This window comes from Nicotiana tabacum, chromosome 23 (assembly GCF_000715075.1).
Source record: "Nicotiana tabacum cultivar K326 chromosome 23, ASM71507v2, whole genome shotgun sequence".
In the NCBI taxonomy this organism is placed as follows: domain Eukaryota; kingdom Viridiplantae; phylum Streptophyta; class Magnoliopsida; order Solanales; family Solanaceae; genus Nicotiana; species Nicotiana tabacum.
Window position 1 is genome coordinate 84,274,232 of NC_134102.1, and position 17,289 is coordinate 84,291,520.

The 17,289-nt window shown below is 33.7% G+C and overlaps 1 protein-coding gene across 1 annotated transcript; it reads left to right on the top strand.

Moving 5' to 3' along the window:
* Positions 1-9,295: 9,295 nt before the first annotated feature.
* On the top strand, positions 9,296-11,080 carry LOC142177565 (uncharacterized). Its single transcript, XM_075246713.1, has 2 exons — positions 9,296-10,380; positions 10,494-11,080. The coding sequence occupies exons 1-2, from the start codon at positions 9,720-9,722 to the stop codon at positions 10,838-10,840; spliced, it is 1,008 nt and encodes a 335-aa protein (XP_075102814.1). The 5' UTR covers positions 9,296-9,719; the 3' UTR covers positions 10,841-11,080.
* Positions 11,081-17,289: the final 6,209 nt, after the last annotated feature.

Below are 17,289 nucleotides of genomic sequence, written 5' to 3' on the forward strand. Positions count from 1 at the left end.
CTTATCTTGTTATTAATTTTCTCCTATCTATATTCAAAGTCATTATTTTTTTAGGATCTTAATGCACTTATAACATAAAACAAAATTATTTTATTATGAACATAGCCAACCACAATATACAGTTGAGGAAGGAAAAACTCTACTTTTACATAAAGGGAAAAATAACTCTACTATTATGTGAAACCCTATTTTGCCATATTTTATATGTTTTTGGTAATTTAATAAACGAGTTGCAATTTATATAACGTCTAGTCATTTATAAAAGCAATGTAATTATGATGCACAATATAGCTATTGAAAACCATACGTATTCACTGAGTAATAAGATAGTTATACCAACGAAACATACAACAAAATTTCCAAAAGAAATTTGTCGTAATAATTATATCAATGCCTTCGGTTTTTCTCTTCTAGAAAAGGCACACTATTTGCTGCTATTCAAGATTCATTAATACCGTTTTTTTCGCATGCTGAAATTAACAATGAAATGTTAATTAGTTTTGCCAGTGGAAAATAAATTTGTTTGTGAAAAACGCCCTCAAACCATAGAAGGTGTCCTCGATTTGAGCCATTTTCCACCTCCTTAGTATGAATTTTCATCTTGTTCCAAGAAATAATAAGAGCAGAGTTATAGTTGAATTTTCACAGTTATTCCGCCTCAATCTTCATTAGAATTATTCATCAATCATTATACAACAATACACACTGTTATAATTGATCAACAATTGCCAAATTATTATTTATTGTGTAGATAATTTCTACATTATAATTTATGCATGTTTAACTAGTTGTAAACTAAACGGCCCCTAAAAGTAAATTCTCGTGAAAAGACATGGTAGAAAATTAAAAAAATATTACAAATAAAATGGAAAAAAAGACCTATTATGCATGTTGAAGTGCAAAAGATAGGAAGAATTTTAGTAGTTCAATTGGTTGGGTATCTGAACTTTTACCTTATTGGCGAGAGTTCGATTTCCGTTCTTTGATTTCATGCTTCTAAAATTTTTATAATCAATAGTGCAAAAGAAAGTTAAACGAGGCAATTATTGCGAATAAAGATTAAAAATGTTATAACAAATGCAGTAATATCATTACATATCTTCCAGTATGGATATTTATAATATGAGTCATTTTAAAAAGTTAAATCAGACACTTTTAAAATTATGAAATGTTATATATAGAATGAAAGAGACGAGGATTAACCCAAACAAGTTTGTTCTAATATACATGTCATGTCGATCTGTCAAACCTATATGTTTTTTAATTTTCTTCTTTATATTTACATCCATTATTTTTTAAATCTTAATTCACTCTTAATATAAACAAGACTTTCAACGGGCCGGTCATGTCGATTTGTCTAGTTTTCTATCATTTAATTTTCTTCTTTATATTTAAAACCATTATTTTTAAAACCTTTTTAATTCTCTCTTAATATAATATAAAGTTTCACATTCTGTTATTTTATTATATACATTTCTTACAACCATAATGTTTATTGAGACAAAACTCATTTTTTATGTAAATGGCAAAAGAACTCTACCTTTCTTGATCTTTTACGAAGTTGTTACCTGCCCATAAAATTAGACTAAATAAGGTTTATTTTCAACCCTTTACTTTTTTTATTACCGCAACCCCTAATTTTAGGGTTTATTCCTTGATTTGTCCTCGGAACATGTGCCACGTGGCAACCGCCATAGCACATGCAAATCCAGCTCGGTTTAATGTGAAGTTTAATATCGAAAACAAAAAAACATATTATAACATTAATGTAATTTATATTGGAAATTTATATTTTATCTTATACGAGATTAAATATGAAATAAAAATATACCATATTGAAACTACGTGAATAAGAATATTTTAAAAGTAAAATTCTAATATAGTGTATTAACAATACGTGAATAAAAGACCTAAAGAAAATTCTATAGGTATTTTTTGTTAGAAACCCAATTGCATATAATATTTACTAGTATGTCTTTTGTTTGACAACCGTAATGACGTGTAGGTAAAAATATTTCTTTTAATCAAAGAGGGGCAAAATATCATAATTTCCGTTATGTCCTTCGATTTTCATTTCATTTTGAAGTTTAAAAATCCTTATTGATTTGTTAAACGTCTGGATTAAACATACTTATGAATAATCTTTTTGAATGTATGTTTATTATATCGTTGGAGAGAAATTCGTCTTTTTTATATCTTTTAATCATTGATTTTTGAACGCATGTTTATCATATCGTTGAAGTAAAATTTCTTTTGAACGCATGTTTATCAATTATAAAAAAAAGAATATGATTTTTTCAGCATTTTATCGTGCCAACTGGCAATAGTGCTGAAAAGAACAAATGTAAAAAGATAATGCATGCGTCCGGGATCCTAGTTGTCAAACTACTGACTGTTGCAAACACAAAAAGTAAAATATATAAGTCAAAGAAACAATTAATATGAATAAATTGTTTACAATCAGTAATTTCATCATTTATTTTCTATCGGTGGAAGCTTTACATTCTGATTCGTTTTTTTTTATTTTTGTTAAAAGAACATATACTTTAAATTTTAAAATACTTTAAAATTGATGCGCATAATCTTATTTTGATCTACTGAATACAGATCATGTTTGTCTGTCAACACTTGTGTTGTTTTTAATTTTCTCCTATCTATATTCAAAATCATTATTTTTTAGGATCTTAATTCACTTATAACGTAAAACAAAATTCAAATTCTCTTTTTTATGGACATAGCAACCACAATATAGTTGAGCAAAAACTCTACTTTTACATAAAGGGCAAAATAACTCTACCATTATGTGAAACCCTATTTTTGCCATATTGTTCAAACTTCAGAGTAGTAGAAGTGATCAGTATATAGCATAAAACACTTGATTTTTAAGAAAAAAATAGAAATCCTGAGAAGATATTATAAGAGAAGTAAGTAATTAAAGAAAAGAACAAGTTGTTACACAAAAAAGGAAAAATAATAAATTACACAAAGGTTGGATTCTGATAACTCTAATAGTTTATTATTTTTCCTTATTTTCAATAGGATCCCACTTATTTTGTACCTTTTTTCTTTAGTAAGTTGTTCAATTTTTTTTTTTTAATATATATATTTAGTAAGTTATTTACCTGCCCATTTTGTATATATAAAGAGCAAATATTAGGGTTATCCCCACTCCTCACTTTCTCTTTTCTGTTTTATGACCGATCCCAAATTTTTAGGGTTTTATTCCTCAATTTCTCCACCAGTCACATGTTACGTGTCACACACCTCAGCATATGCCAATTACAGCGTGAGGACATCTGACGTGCCATCCCCTAATTGGTTGGTGATTTCTCTCTCATGCATTCATGCAAATTTGAAAAAAGAGAGATACACGTAGTAAGTGTATATATTACAACAATACATATTTTTAAGGAGAGATAACATAGACTTTAAAACCTCTGCACTTCATTCCTTCTATATAAAGCCAGTCTCCTCTATTTTTATTATATAATTTCCCCCTTTCATTTCTTTTATGTCTTAGTCTTTCTATTCTATCATCATGTTTTCTCTGTCATTTGTCTAAGTGTTTGACACACTCCCCCTCTCCCTCTCTTTAGAATTTCATTTCTTTTCGCAAACCTAAGATTAAACTTAAGAGGTTTTCTCTTGATTTTTCCCTCACATTTTATTCAGACATCTTCGAATCCATCCAAGATTCCTTTCTAGGTGTCGTTAGCTCTTAGTTTTCTGTCGAACTTTTTCTTGGTCTAAAAGTGGGTGTTCTTCTGATCCGAGGTCTTGATTGAGGTGAAGATATATTTTTTCTTCATTTCTGATTGTTTTTTTCACTTGAGTTTTTGTCTTTTTTTTTTTTTTTTTTTTTCACGCGGGTGTTTTTAGTTCATCTGTTTTGCTGATTATTTTTATACCTTTTCTTGAAATGATTTTGAATTTACATTTGTTGTGTGCATTTATTTTGTTTCTGGTTGGTTTATTTATTTATCTGTACTTCTTTTTTGGGTTTGTTTTACTTATGCTTTTTACTGCGCTTCTGGTAGTAGTTTTCGTTTTTTTGGCCTGTGGGGTTTATCCTTTGGGTATATCGAAATGGTTGGCGACTGGCAAACCTCTAATTTGGCTATTGTAGTTTTTGTGAATGATTTTGCTTAAATCTAATGTGGATTTACCGTAGCTTGATCGTGTTACCATAATTTTATGTGAATCTTTGAAGTCCTGATAAAACTGTCTTTTCTAACCTTTTCAAGTTAATTGACGGGAACGTAAATTATTTAGAAAATCCTAAATAAAGTAGCTTAAAATTATCGGCATATGGTTCTTTTTACGGTTCATTGAGCTTGTTCAGTGCATTTGTTTGATTGTAACGCATGCTGATTGAATGATGAGTTGATGAAATGAACAATTTTTTCCGTCATTGAGAATTAGGGTTTCTTCCATTAAAAGCTTTCACACTAATTCACTAAATGGAGTATTTTAATGTGTGTTATCATGTCATAATTATCACATTAAATGTAGTGGATTACATTAGATTAATTAGACGACATAGATTTAAATTTAATTTAAAGGTGCATACGAATTAATCTCTATGTTTATGTTTGATTCAAATAATATTTGTGTATACCAAATACTTATAGTTTCTCCAACTCATTGACTGGATTTTCATTTGTGGTGGTAAATTCATCATTTTATGTCGTGTTTGTTTTACATGGAGAAGAGTGCCCCATCAATGGAAGGAAGCTATAGAGCAAGTGATTCTGATACTGCTGTGTCCAAATCATCGGGATCGCATCTCTTACCTATTGGAGGAATATCTATTGACCTTAATCTTCCAATGCCAGTGAAAGAGAAAGAGAACTGTCACCATTTTTCGATACGGTTAGTCTCCAATTTGTAATTTCTTATCTTTTGTAATTAGTTTTTTTTTTTTTCCATTTTTGCTGACTTAATTGATTTAAAATAAATTATTTGTATTAGCATGATTTAATGAGCATAAAATCATGGTGCCTATAAATTTTCGGCTCTTGCTGTCTCACTTACATTTTTCCAAGATGCATAGGTATTAACTATGTCTGGATCTTTTAGATTATGAATTAACTGATGCATCCACTCCTTTAGCCGTTGCATTTTCCTCTTTCGAATTTATTTTTTGAGTAATGTTATATTGGCATTGAAAGCTTACTTGGCTGTGACAGAATATCCTTGTCTAGAAGTTGTAGTACTCTCCTCACGATACAACTAGTTAGGATAATCTCATGTTTCTTCACGTATTTTTATTCATGTCTAAATAAAAAATAAGGGGTTAAAGTATCAAATAAAATTCTTAAATGGATGCAAAGCTCTACCTTGACCATCTAAAATCGAGGGGTTTCTGTGATACTCCTCCATTAAATTAGGAGTTGATGGCTCACATAGTCACTCAACAATAACAACAACAACCCACTATAATCCCACTAGTGAGGTCTGGGGAGGTTAGTGTGTACGCAGACCTTATCCCTACCCTGGGGTAGAGATGCTGTTTTCGATAGATACTCGGTTCCCTTCCTCCAAGAACTCCACCTTGCTCTTGGGTGACCCGAACTCACAACCTCTTAGTTGGAAGTGGAGTATTCTTACCACTAGATCAACCCACTCTTGTCCATAGTCACTCAACTTTGGAAAATTGGCCATCAAAACCATATAACTTTCTTTTATCTTTTAAAAATTATTTTACTTTACATAGTTTACTTAAATGACATTCTTGCCAGATTTTGTACTTTCCGGTGAGATTTATTTTAAGAAAAAAAATTATTAAAATTAACTTGAATTATTTTAAAACTCAACCAACCCGTTTACCCAATACATGACCGGTCCCACATATATGGGTCGACTTTAACATCTTCTCTACCCTATATGCAATTGTAGTTAACGAAAAGTTTTGTACTTTTGGACAATAATTTATATCATTGGATTTTTCAGTTCTCATCTCAAAAATTATGTTACATCAAATTTAAAACAGCCGAATCTTGCGAATATTTGAAACAAAAATTTGCAAAATACTTGAGAATTATTTTACGACTCCTGGATATTACAAGAAGTGTTGTTAAAGTTAAACAAACTTTAAAAGGGTTAATTTGTATCACTTAATTTTTACGATAATAATTTATATCATTGAACTTTTCATTCCTTTGCACTTGACTTAGTGTCTAATGACAACGAATTTTAAAAAAAAACTTAGAATCTCATATAAACTATAAATAGTTGAAGAACTATAATTCTAAGTAGTTGAGAGCATAATCTGATTTATAATAGAATGGTTACATTTATTTAAATTTTTTCATGTGTCTTTCATAATCGTCTATTGAATGTTAACTTCCAAAAGTTTATCTTGCTCTTCTCATAGCAGTGTTTAATTTGTTTTAAGTAGTTCATTTTAACTTTTAAATTTGATATAACATAATTTTTTAAATAGAAATTGAAAAATCTAATGATATAAATTATTATCCATACCTACAAGAGTCCCTAAGTAATCTATAGCTACAAAAGAAAATTATATGATTTTGATGGCCAATTTTCCAAAGTTGAATGACCATCTAATTAAGCCATCAACTCATTAAATTAGACAAATCCTATTTTCTTCATTGCTTTCAAGAGTCCCTAAGTAATTTGTTCGTTGTTTTTTTTAATTGTTGGTACAGTGGATATGTAGCTGAGATGAGAAAGAAGGACATGATAATTTGTTCACCCTTTGGATCAAGCAGTAAGCCCGAGGATCAACTTCCTCCTCTAGACATTCTCAAATTTAAGTCATGGTGATGTAAAAATTGCATCAAAGGTGCAGGAGACGACATTGGTAATATGTGTGTACATAAGGCCTCTACTAGTGGTGTGCAATATCTATTGCCAGAGATGAAGCACATGTCCGATTCACGTAAAGGCGACAAAAATAAAGCGATTATGGAAGATTACATAGATAGTGGTGATGACAATGACTTCATATTGTCATGGAAACGCAATAAAGAGAAATACACTTAGTTCAAAATACGACTGTCAAAGCTGGTAATATTTTATTATGTCATATTTCTATATACATATATGATAGCTATTTGTTTTTAACTTCAAGTATATATATATGTTGTGTGTATTTCCCAGTTCCCAGAAGTGTTAGCAAAGAGGAGACTGGCAATCCAGCTACTGAGGTAACACTATCTAAGCAATGCTCAACTCAAGAAACAAAAACGAAGAGCCCAGGTAATTTAAGAGCATTTGTTTTGTGTGTATCAATATTATCTTTAGGTTTTGCGCTTGTTCATTAATGTTAGAATTGACAATGATGCTTTTGGTTTTGAAAACAGTTGCTAATTTGTTGAACAACAATACAAAGATTGCGGATTCTGAGCCACCAGCTCCCTCAAATGATGAAAGTGACAAAGAAGTTCCTTATGATATTGATCCAGAGATAGAAATAGGCTCTCAAAATGTTGAACAGAGAACTGCTTCAATCACTTCAGATGAAATAGAAGTATTTGGTAGCAAAGAAAGGGTTCTTAATATGACCAATGAGAAGTTAAGTAGATTACCTTCTGTTGAATTGATAGAGGGCACTGAAACATCTAAGGGAAATTTGGCAGTAAATAGTCAGTGTGATTTGCATGAGGATATTGCAAATGATCTACCGCGCAGGAAAACACGTAAGGTGCGGTTGTTGACTGAGATATTGCTGGGTGAAAAAGCCAATTTGGAGATGAATTGTGCCAATGCCGAACGATGTTCAGCAAATACCATGCCCATCCTACTTTCTGATGGAGATACGGTTGGTGTACCTAAGGATAAGGTATCCTTTCTTGAGGATGCTAGAAAGGGTAACAAGATTTCTCAGAAGAAGAGAAGGACGTCTCAAGAAGATAACCGCAAGTCAGAGATGAACTTAGATGGTAAGATGGCTAAAAGATCTAAAGCCTTCAATAAAAAAGCTGAGAGGAGTTCTATGGAGATTGAAGTTTCTGATTCACGTCCAATTAAGAATGGATCAGACAAAGAGCGTCTACAGAGTCGCAGCAAAAGTGCGAAAATAAAGCATAGAAGTGATCATAAGGACACTGGAGTAAATAAAAAGAAACATAAGCAGGATCAACTTGTCAGTGGATATTCTCCTCAAATGCTCCCGGAGGGGAAAAGCACTGGTATTAGCACAAATGGATATGGTGGTGCTAATATTCTCTTTCAATCGTCAAGTGCTTCCGCCGCTGAAAAAGCTGAAACTCATTTGAGGAATGAGTCATTGCATGGAAAAGAAAGAAACTCTGATTTGTGCTGGAATAGTAACAGGTTGCTTGAAGTTAGACATGCCTCTTCTCCTATGAATGTAGCTCAAGACAAAAATTTGCGAAGGGAAAGTTCGAGGAAAGATGTTGTACAAATGCCGACTGGTATGGGAGTGGTGACTTCTCAGCTAGAAAATGAGTCATCTGCTAATGCGGAGTTAGACCTGTTTTTGAGCAGATCGAAGGATGCTGAGAAACGTGTTGAAAATGATATTATCCAAAGTAAAAACAGGACAAATTGGCAGTTGATTCTACAAAATAGCAGTAAGAGTTGTGATCCGAAAGTTAACTCTTTCACGAGACAGTCAAATGTATCTGAATCAGGCCAATCTTTGAGGAAAGGCGTGAATGCTTTTGTAAGACAGTCAAATGTGTCTGAATTAGGTCAATCTTCGAGGAAAGAAGTGAACTCTCTTGTAAGACAGTTAAATGTGCCTGCGTCAGATCAATCGTTGAGGAACGACGTGAACTCTCTTGTAAGACACTCAAATGTGTCTAAATCAGGTCAATCTTCGAGGAAAGGAGTGATTTGCGACCTCAACCAGGGAATTTACCAAACATCACCCGTGTGGCAACAGAGTCAAAGCTCACCTAATCCGCTTCAAAGGAGAAATCTTCAAATTCCAAACAGAATGGTACTGTCTTTTTTCTGTTTTCTTGGTGTTATCTTTGAGTATTTTATACTTTTTGCTGAAGATTATGTTTCCTCTTCCCTTATCCCCTTCACACATTTCTGTATTTTTACTACCATGATTGAAGTATTACTTATCATTACCAAATTTCTACGATGTATCTTAGAGCTATTGCTTTTATTTGGTTTACTCAGAGGCTAAACTAAAGCTGATAGCTCTTGTAGTTTTCTAGTGTAGTTCTTGTCTGTATTTTAATGCCTGCAGATAAAGTGGACATTGCCTTGAAACTGTAAGCAAAAGCATGATAAGTAGTTACACTTGCTGTTTCCTAACACTAATTGGCTAATATCTGTGGTTGCTAAAATGTGCAAAAGGTAAGAAGCATGGATTTTAATTTCAGACAGCCATGTAACTTTTCCCTCAAATTTGTTTTTGTAATTCTAAGAGGCAGTATCGTTGTGTCTCATTGGTGTGGCTATGCATTTCTTTTTTTAGTTTAAGTTTACTTGGCTTGTGGTTTATATGTATATTTCCTACATCTCACTTGGCAATAACTCAATGCAAGTTATTAGCTCAAATTCTATTCTGTCAACTCACTGGAATTCACTTACAGGAAACGCCTCAGCCTTGCAGCAAAGCAAACCTTAATGGAAGTCAAGGTTCGTCATCTGTAATTAAGCTGCATAGAAGTCATCAGTCTAAGAAGGTTGTGGAAAAAAGGCCAATTGAGATTGTAGAGCTGTTGAACAACAACCATGAAAGGAGTCTTCCCCAGACCAGAAGTAATTTAATGACTGAAAGAAATGACAATGGAGCAGTTACAAGGTTAAATCCTGGTTTAATCGGTATTTATCCAGGTCATGCAAATGTAAATGCTGATGTTGGAGTATGCAGAGGCTATATCCCCCACTTATCCAATGGTAAAGTGAATAGCACTGAGATGACTCAAGTTCAGGAGCCACAGTTCAAACTGTTCGGCAATTTAACACAAAGTCAGCGGAAACCATCAAATAGAGGGCAAGTTTCTGCTCCTGTTCCCATCAGATGGGGGTTGCAACATGGTGAAGGATCAAAACCTGGATGGTTTCCCATTAGGCAGAGCATATTATTTGGACATGCTAATCCACAAAAATACCTCAATCTGAAAGGGAGGACTATCAGTGACATAAAGAGTATGGATTCTGAAACCATACCAGGAAACGCGGAGCACATCACCAAAGGTATGGAGTCTTCAAATCCTTATTCTAGTGAGACCATACCAGCATTGCAGTTACTCGGTCGTGTGGATCAAACAACTCCATTAACTCCTGCTTTCAATGTGGGCACAAACAAACATCAAGAGAAATCTTTCTCTGATCACCCGCGGATTTACATGGATGGAAACCAAAGTATTCACAATGGTGGTTATACTGCTGGTTATAGCTCACAACAACCTTTTCCGTACTTAAATGGTAAGCTTCAATTCCTTTCAAATTCATATGCAATTTTACATCCTGTAACTGCGATCGGTCCATTTACTGTTTCATGTAAATGGAAGATATTCTAACAGGATGTTAATTTACAGATCAAGTATCTCATGCACCTGTGCAACTTGGCGGAAGAAATTTGCAGCAATCTGTGTCTTCAAGTGGCCTCTGGCGGACCACTCAAGAATCTGGTCCTGGAAATAATGTTTCAAGAGGAGTTGTTGGTACATCAAGTTCAATGGTGCATTCGTTGCAGAGTGAAAATGCTTCCAGGTCATTAGACAGCATAACTGTATTGCCTATCTCTATTATTCCAAAAAACAATCCTCCTTGCCTTTTAAATCAAAACCCTGCTGAAATTGCTCTCGCTGATAATGAAAAGTATCTCAGAACTGCAGAGGATCAGAACATTAGGAATAAGTGCTCATCGCCACAGAAATCTTGAGCTGTTCGTTTGGATGGGCGAAAGCAGCAGAAGAGAAAAAACCGACCAGGGAGAATGCCTCTAGAATGCCGCCGAGCACAATGAATGATATCAGCATTCCTGCTTAGCTATTAAATATTTTTCCTTTTGATTTTTGAGAATGTTGGACAAGATTACTGCTTGATTTCTGAGCATATGTTTTTATTTGTTATATCTTTACCTGGTGAATCAATAGCATAATGAGAAACATTTAATAAATTTAACGCGATAAAGTTTTATTTTTTTGATAGAGTCTTGATACTGATTTAAGAAACTGAAGCTCTTTGATTCCAGATTTTGATCCAGCAATTATCAGTGCTAGAAACTTGTGTTTTATTATTATTGTGATTCTGTTGTGATAATCAAGCTTGAAATATTATGTTGCTATGTTTTAAACATATTGAGCAGACAGTTTATGAGATAAATCAGCTTTGATCTTCTACTTTACACCGGTAACTTATAATTTTCAGAAATATTAAATGTCCTTTTCTAAAATTTTAGGTCAATTTGAGTACCTTGTATAACATGAATTTGACTCCTTCCCCTTTTATAATTTTCCAAAATTTTTAAAATTTTCTTTGCACTCATCGAATAGTTAATTAACTAATTTTGGCAAAAGGTAGATGGTACAAGGATTCCGATTGTTACTTCCTGAATTATCTCATCCCTAAATATGTGCTAAACTAGATATTGCAAATAAGTCATGGATTCAGGAAATATGTGCTAAACTAGTTTGGTTTTAATTACAGGATTTTTCCTACTTATGATAAAATCTCTTTTCATTTAAGAAAATAAAAAAGAATCCTAGAATAGTTAATTGCTTTCTCGTGGTATAGCTATAGTTTTCTCTACTAAATTGCTCCCTTTAAATTATGCAGAATCTAGCATAAGAAAGCCAAAATTTTATAAAGTCTCTAATCTCCAACTCACCTTATTTTTTTTAAAAAGAAAATTCAAACTAAATTTTCACATATTATTTTATGTCTTATATATTTTAGTGTAAAAGAAGAATGATCAACCACTCCAAGATACAAGTTAGAATCTTCGAGATAATCGAATATCCTTATATTTATCTAAATTGCAAAAAATGTAACTTTCCATACAAATTTTGTAGAAGAAAAAGAGAAATTAGTTTTTTCATGCGGTCAATTTTGAATTATTTAAAATTTTGAGGCAAATATGCACGAAATGATTTTTTAGGAAAAAATTGAGATTTAAAGAATAAAGAAAACTTGAAAAATTAACTGGTGATTATTATATGGGCAAATATATAAACAGCCACTTAAGGTTTGACACCAATTTTTCATTTGGCATTTCAACTAATCCTTACATATTATACACTTAAACACCCTTTCAAATGTGCCTATTGAACACTTGGGTCTCTTTTATTTATTTATTTATTTATTTTAATCTCACCATCATGGTGGGTTTAGGCTGACCCTAACCAATATATTAGAATCCAAAAAGGGAATACATGGAGATGGGGGACATAAAACCTTACCTCTCCTTCTACAACAAGTACGATAGATATTCCTAACCGTAAAATTAGCAAAAAATTACATGATATAAGGTCATTCCCATATTGATCACCAAATAAATAAGTTGGTTCTAGCATCGGAATAATTAGGAATAAATAGTTAAGCTTCCAAAAAAAGAGGGAGCACAACTCCATATTACCGATGTGTAAAAACATAGCTTCAGGAAGTTTCATTCTTGTGCTTTTTCCTAATTCTGAAATTAGGTATTTGATTTTGATCCATTTTGGAGCATCCTCTAGCCTTCTTAGGGAGGTCTTTCCATTCATCCAACAAGACAGTAGTACCATCTAATAAGTTGCTCCCAGTTTTTGCTAGAACATCTGCCACAGTATTTGCTTTTCTAAAGCAGTGTTAAATTTTGAAATGATGGGATTGTAGACCTTGTTTAATCTCCTCCACCCATTAAGCTAATTCCCATGGAATAACATTTATGTCAGTTAGAATATTTACAACAAGCAATGAGTCCATTTCAAAAATAATATTACTGTGAGCTTGTTGATTGCACCAATTAACTACAAACAGGGCTGCTTGCACCTCAACTTGATTGTTAGTGCAAAAATAGAGTTTTTTAGCAAATGTCATAATCAAATCTCCATTTCTATCCCTCACAATACCTCCAATACCAGCAGTTTAGTTAGCTGAGTTACTACTACCATCTGTATTAACTTTTAACCAATTAAGTGGAGGTTTTTTCCAACTAACTGGTACAATAGTTAACATAGGTCTGGTGCTCTCTAGAGCATTACATAAGGTATGCCAGTTTCATTTTATGTCAATTGGAGCACCAATCTTCTTTAAATGGATTTTCAGATGAAAAAGAATTTTCTCACAAATTCTTTCCACATGAGGAAATTCTCTTCCAAATCTAGCTTCACATCTAGCTTTCCAAATTTTCCAACATATATAAACCGGAGCAAAATGTCTCAGAGCTCTAATATAGAAATTAGAAAAATTGAAATTGTTCCAGGTAAAAAATCTTATTCGTAGAGTGGGAGAGTCTGATATGAATCCCAAAGCTATGGAGAAAAAAGACCATATTTGTTTGGCCTTTTCACTAGTGTGAAAAACATGTTCAATTATTTCTGCGTGAGGTTGTCTGCAATATGAGCATTCTGAAATAATTGTAAGCCCAAACCTGAGTATAATATCATCAAGTGAGATCTTCTTCATCCAAATCCTCCAAAGTGAGAAAGATATCTTTAAAGGGATATGCTTGATCCAAGTTTATTTCCAGATTTGTTGTTGCTCCCTTTTTTGTCTGAGTAATTCAAAGGCCGAGGAAACTGAAAATAAACCATTAGTAGAAGATTTCCAGATAACTTTATCCTTCTCCTGATTATTCTCAATCTTTATATGCTTGATATGTTATAAAATAGTAACTGGAACTAGTTGACTAATGGGATCAAGGTTCCAATTTTCATTGACAATGCAATCCTCTACCAGAAGGGTACCGGGATTATGAATTTGCAGTAAGGAGGCTAGGTAGCCTATCCTACTCCAATTATCCCACCAAAAAGATAAATCTCCTACATGTATTCTCCACAAAATGTGAGAGTCAACTTTATCCTTAATATCCATAAGTTCTTTCCAACTGCTAGAATCTCTAGGCTGCTTCTTTTTTGCCATAGGGTTACTCCTCTGACAGTATTTGCTTAGCATAAATTTAGACCAAAGGTTGTCTTGTGATCTCAGCCTCTACCACCTCTTGGCTGCAAAGGCCTTGGTAATATCCACTAAACTCCCAAAACTTGATCCTCCCTCACTACTGAGAAAACACAGTTTGTTCCAAGCACTCCAGTAAAATATTTTTTTGGTATCATTGTATCCCCAAAAGAAGTCCGCAAAATGCCTTTCTAATTATTTGAGGATGGTCTTTGGAGGGGAGATAGCAGCCATTATGTGTAGTGACTGTGACTGAAGAACATGTTTGATCAAAGTGGCCCTTCCTCCCACTGATAAAAGATTACCCTCCCATCCTTGGATTTTGTAGAGAATTTTAGTAGCCATGTCTGTGAAGAAACTGATCTTCTTTCTACCACAATAGATAGGGCACCCCAAATATTTTAGTGGAAAGTGTTGGTTTTTGAAACCAGTCACTCTCTGAATTCTATCTCTTCTAGATTGAGGAGTGTGCGTAGGAGTGAGAAAAAAACTCTTTTCTTTACTAATTTCTTGTCCCGAGGCTTGTTCATACTGTTGCAGCTTCTTCATTATCATCTTCATTGACCTCTTATTCCCAGAGGAGAAGATGACTAAGTCATCTGCATAACATAGATGGTTAATTTGAGGGCCATTTTTGTTCATTGAGAATCCCACATATCCTTCCTTATTGTATAGACTATTAAGGGATCTCGAGAGAACCTCGGCAGCTATGATGAATAGAGAAAGGGATAGTGGATCACCTTATCTCAAACCTCTGGTGGAGTGAAAGAAACCTTGTCTAGTACCATTAATTAGTATAGAGTACCAGACATCAGCCACTAGCCTATAAATGATATCAATGAAATCATATGAGAAACCCATTTTTCTCATTGTAGCAAAGGGAAACTTTCAAGAAATCTTGTCATATTCTTTATCCATATCCAATTTGATAACCATATTTCCTCCAATATTTTTTTTACCAATGTCCTTAACAATCTCCTGAGTTAAGAGGATATTCTCAGTTATGAGCCTTCCTTTCATGAAACCTGTTTGGTTTTCTGAAATGATCTTAGGCAACATTAAGGTGATTCTATTTGTGACAATCTTAGACACTATATTGTTGGAGAAATTACTGAGACTGATTAGTCTGAGCTGGGAAAAGAAACTAGGGGACTCCACTTTTGGAATAAGTACTAAGCATGTGCTAGTGTAGAATCTAGACATCCTTTGGCCTTCAAAAAATGCTTGAACCATATTCACCACATCATTGGATATAATGTCCCAGCATAAGTGGTAGAAGCACCCATTGAAACCATCAGGACCTGCTGCACTATTAAGGTTTAGTGAGAAGATAGCCTCCTTAACCTCTTCAGTAGTTGGTATAGTAATGAGAAAAATGTTATCCTCCTCAGTGATGTGATTATCAATCTTGTTCAATATACTAAAATCTGACTTTTGCACTGGCTGGGTGAATAAGTTGCTGAAATATTGAATAGCAGCTTCAGATATTTATATATTACCCTAAATCCAACTACCTTCCTCATTTTTTTATTCTATGGAGGTAAGACTTCTTCCTTCTTTGTCTAATAGTACTATGAAAATACTTTGTGTTACTATCACCATCCAGTTCCCATTTCACTCTAACTTTTTGCTTGAGAATATTATTTTGCATTTTAATCTAGGTAATCTGCTCAGCATAGAGTTTGTTCAGGTTAATTCTGTTAGTGTCACTATTGTTTTCCCTATAAGCTGCTTCCATAGCTTCCACTTTATCCTCTAGATCCTTGACTTTATCAAACACATTACCAATTGTGTTTCTAGACCAGTAACTGAGTGAACTAGCTAATCTCTTCAGTTTTTGCTGCATTATCCACACAGGATTGCCAGTAACCTCTTCATCCCACGAGTCTTGCACAATTTTTTGAAAGTCATTTTGTTCTGTCCAAAAGTTCAGAAACTTAAAATATTTAATGGGGGAGTGTCTTGAATTGAACAGGTCATAAGAAGCATATTATGATTAGATCCTATTCTAGGAAGGTGTCTAACATTAACAAGAGGAAAAGTCATAGACCATTCATCATTATAGAATACTGTGTCTAGTCTTTCTCTTATCCTTTTCCTCTTTCTTCTATTATTAGTCCATGTAAAATCATTACCAGAATAACCAGCATCCATCATACTGCATTCATTCATACAGTTAATGAAATTAAAACTTTTGCTCAACCTATGAGGTCTGCCTCCATCCTTTTAAGAGGAATTCATAATATAGTTAAAATCATCAAATATAGACGATATTCCTTGAATTTGGTTATTAATATGTTCTAGGCTCTCCCATAGCTTCTTCCTCCTTCTAGATGAAGATTTTGCATATACAATGGTCACCCAGTGAGCCTAAAGAGTGGCATTGTGTTTAATAGAAAGTGTAAGCTGCTGTTTGTAATTGCACACCTCAGCGCAAGTGTAATTAAAATCCCAGAAATACCATATTTTTCCATTGCGATTAGCAATAGCCCCTTGCATTCCCAGTTTCCTGTTGTAGTTGTCTAATTGAGAACTATGTATGAAAGGCTCTTGTAGAGCAACAAAACTAACTTTGTGCCTTCTCGTGAGTCTTATCAATCTGTCAAAAGTTCCTTTTGACTCTACACTCCTAATATTCCATATGATTGTGCTAATCATTGGAATCCTTAGGATTGGCTATTTTTTGTTAGTTTTTTCCCTGCCCCTAGTAACAAGAGCGGAATGAGGGTAAGTTTTGAAAGATCTTTTCTTTGCTAAAGGAGTTCCTCTAGGTGAGAGTCCACCTCTATCTATAAATTCCTTGATTTGATTCGCTGTTTCATCAGTTTGGTTATCCCCTTCAAGAGTAGAGGTAATTGGTAAACTGTCAGCCACTACTCCCTCTTCATCGGATAAGTGTGGTTGTTGAATGCTTACTTTGACAATTTGTCTGTTTGATAGGGCCACATTCCTTTCTATCAAATTCCCCGCCGCATTCCTTTCTTTTTGGGAGGGGACTTCCTCTTCATTGCCCTGCTCCTGGGATAACTGTTGAAAAGTGTTTTGGGTCATAACAGGGGGGTCTAGGGGGGCAGAAATGCTGAGGTCCTGACCGCCCTTTCTCTGATTTGATACAATAATAACTTTTTCTTGTTTCATCCTTTTACTGGATCCGAGTGTGTTCACACTCTCCACTATCTGATCTTGTGTCCTTTGTTTTGTGTGGTTTGAACTAGTTCCAGGTGCCTTGGA

Coding starts and splice junctions, on each gene's coding strand:
- LOC142177565 (XM_075246713.1), top strand. CDS start 9,720: ATGACTGAAAGAAATGACAATGGAGCAGTTACAAGGTTAAATCCTGGT. Junction 10,381..10,493: donor ACCTTTTCCGTACTTAAATG/GTAAGCTTCAAT, acceptor GTTAATTTACAG/ATCAAGTATCTCATGCACCT.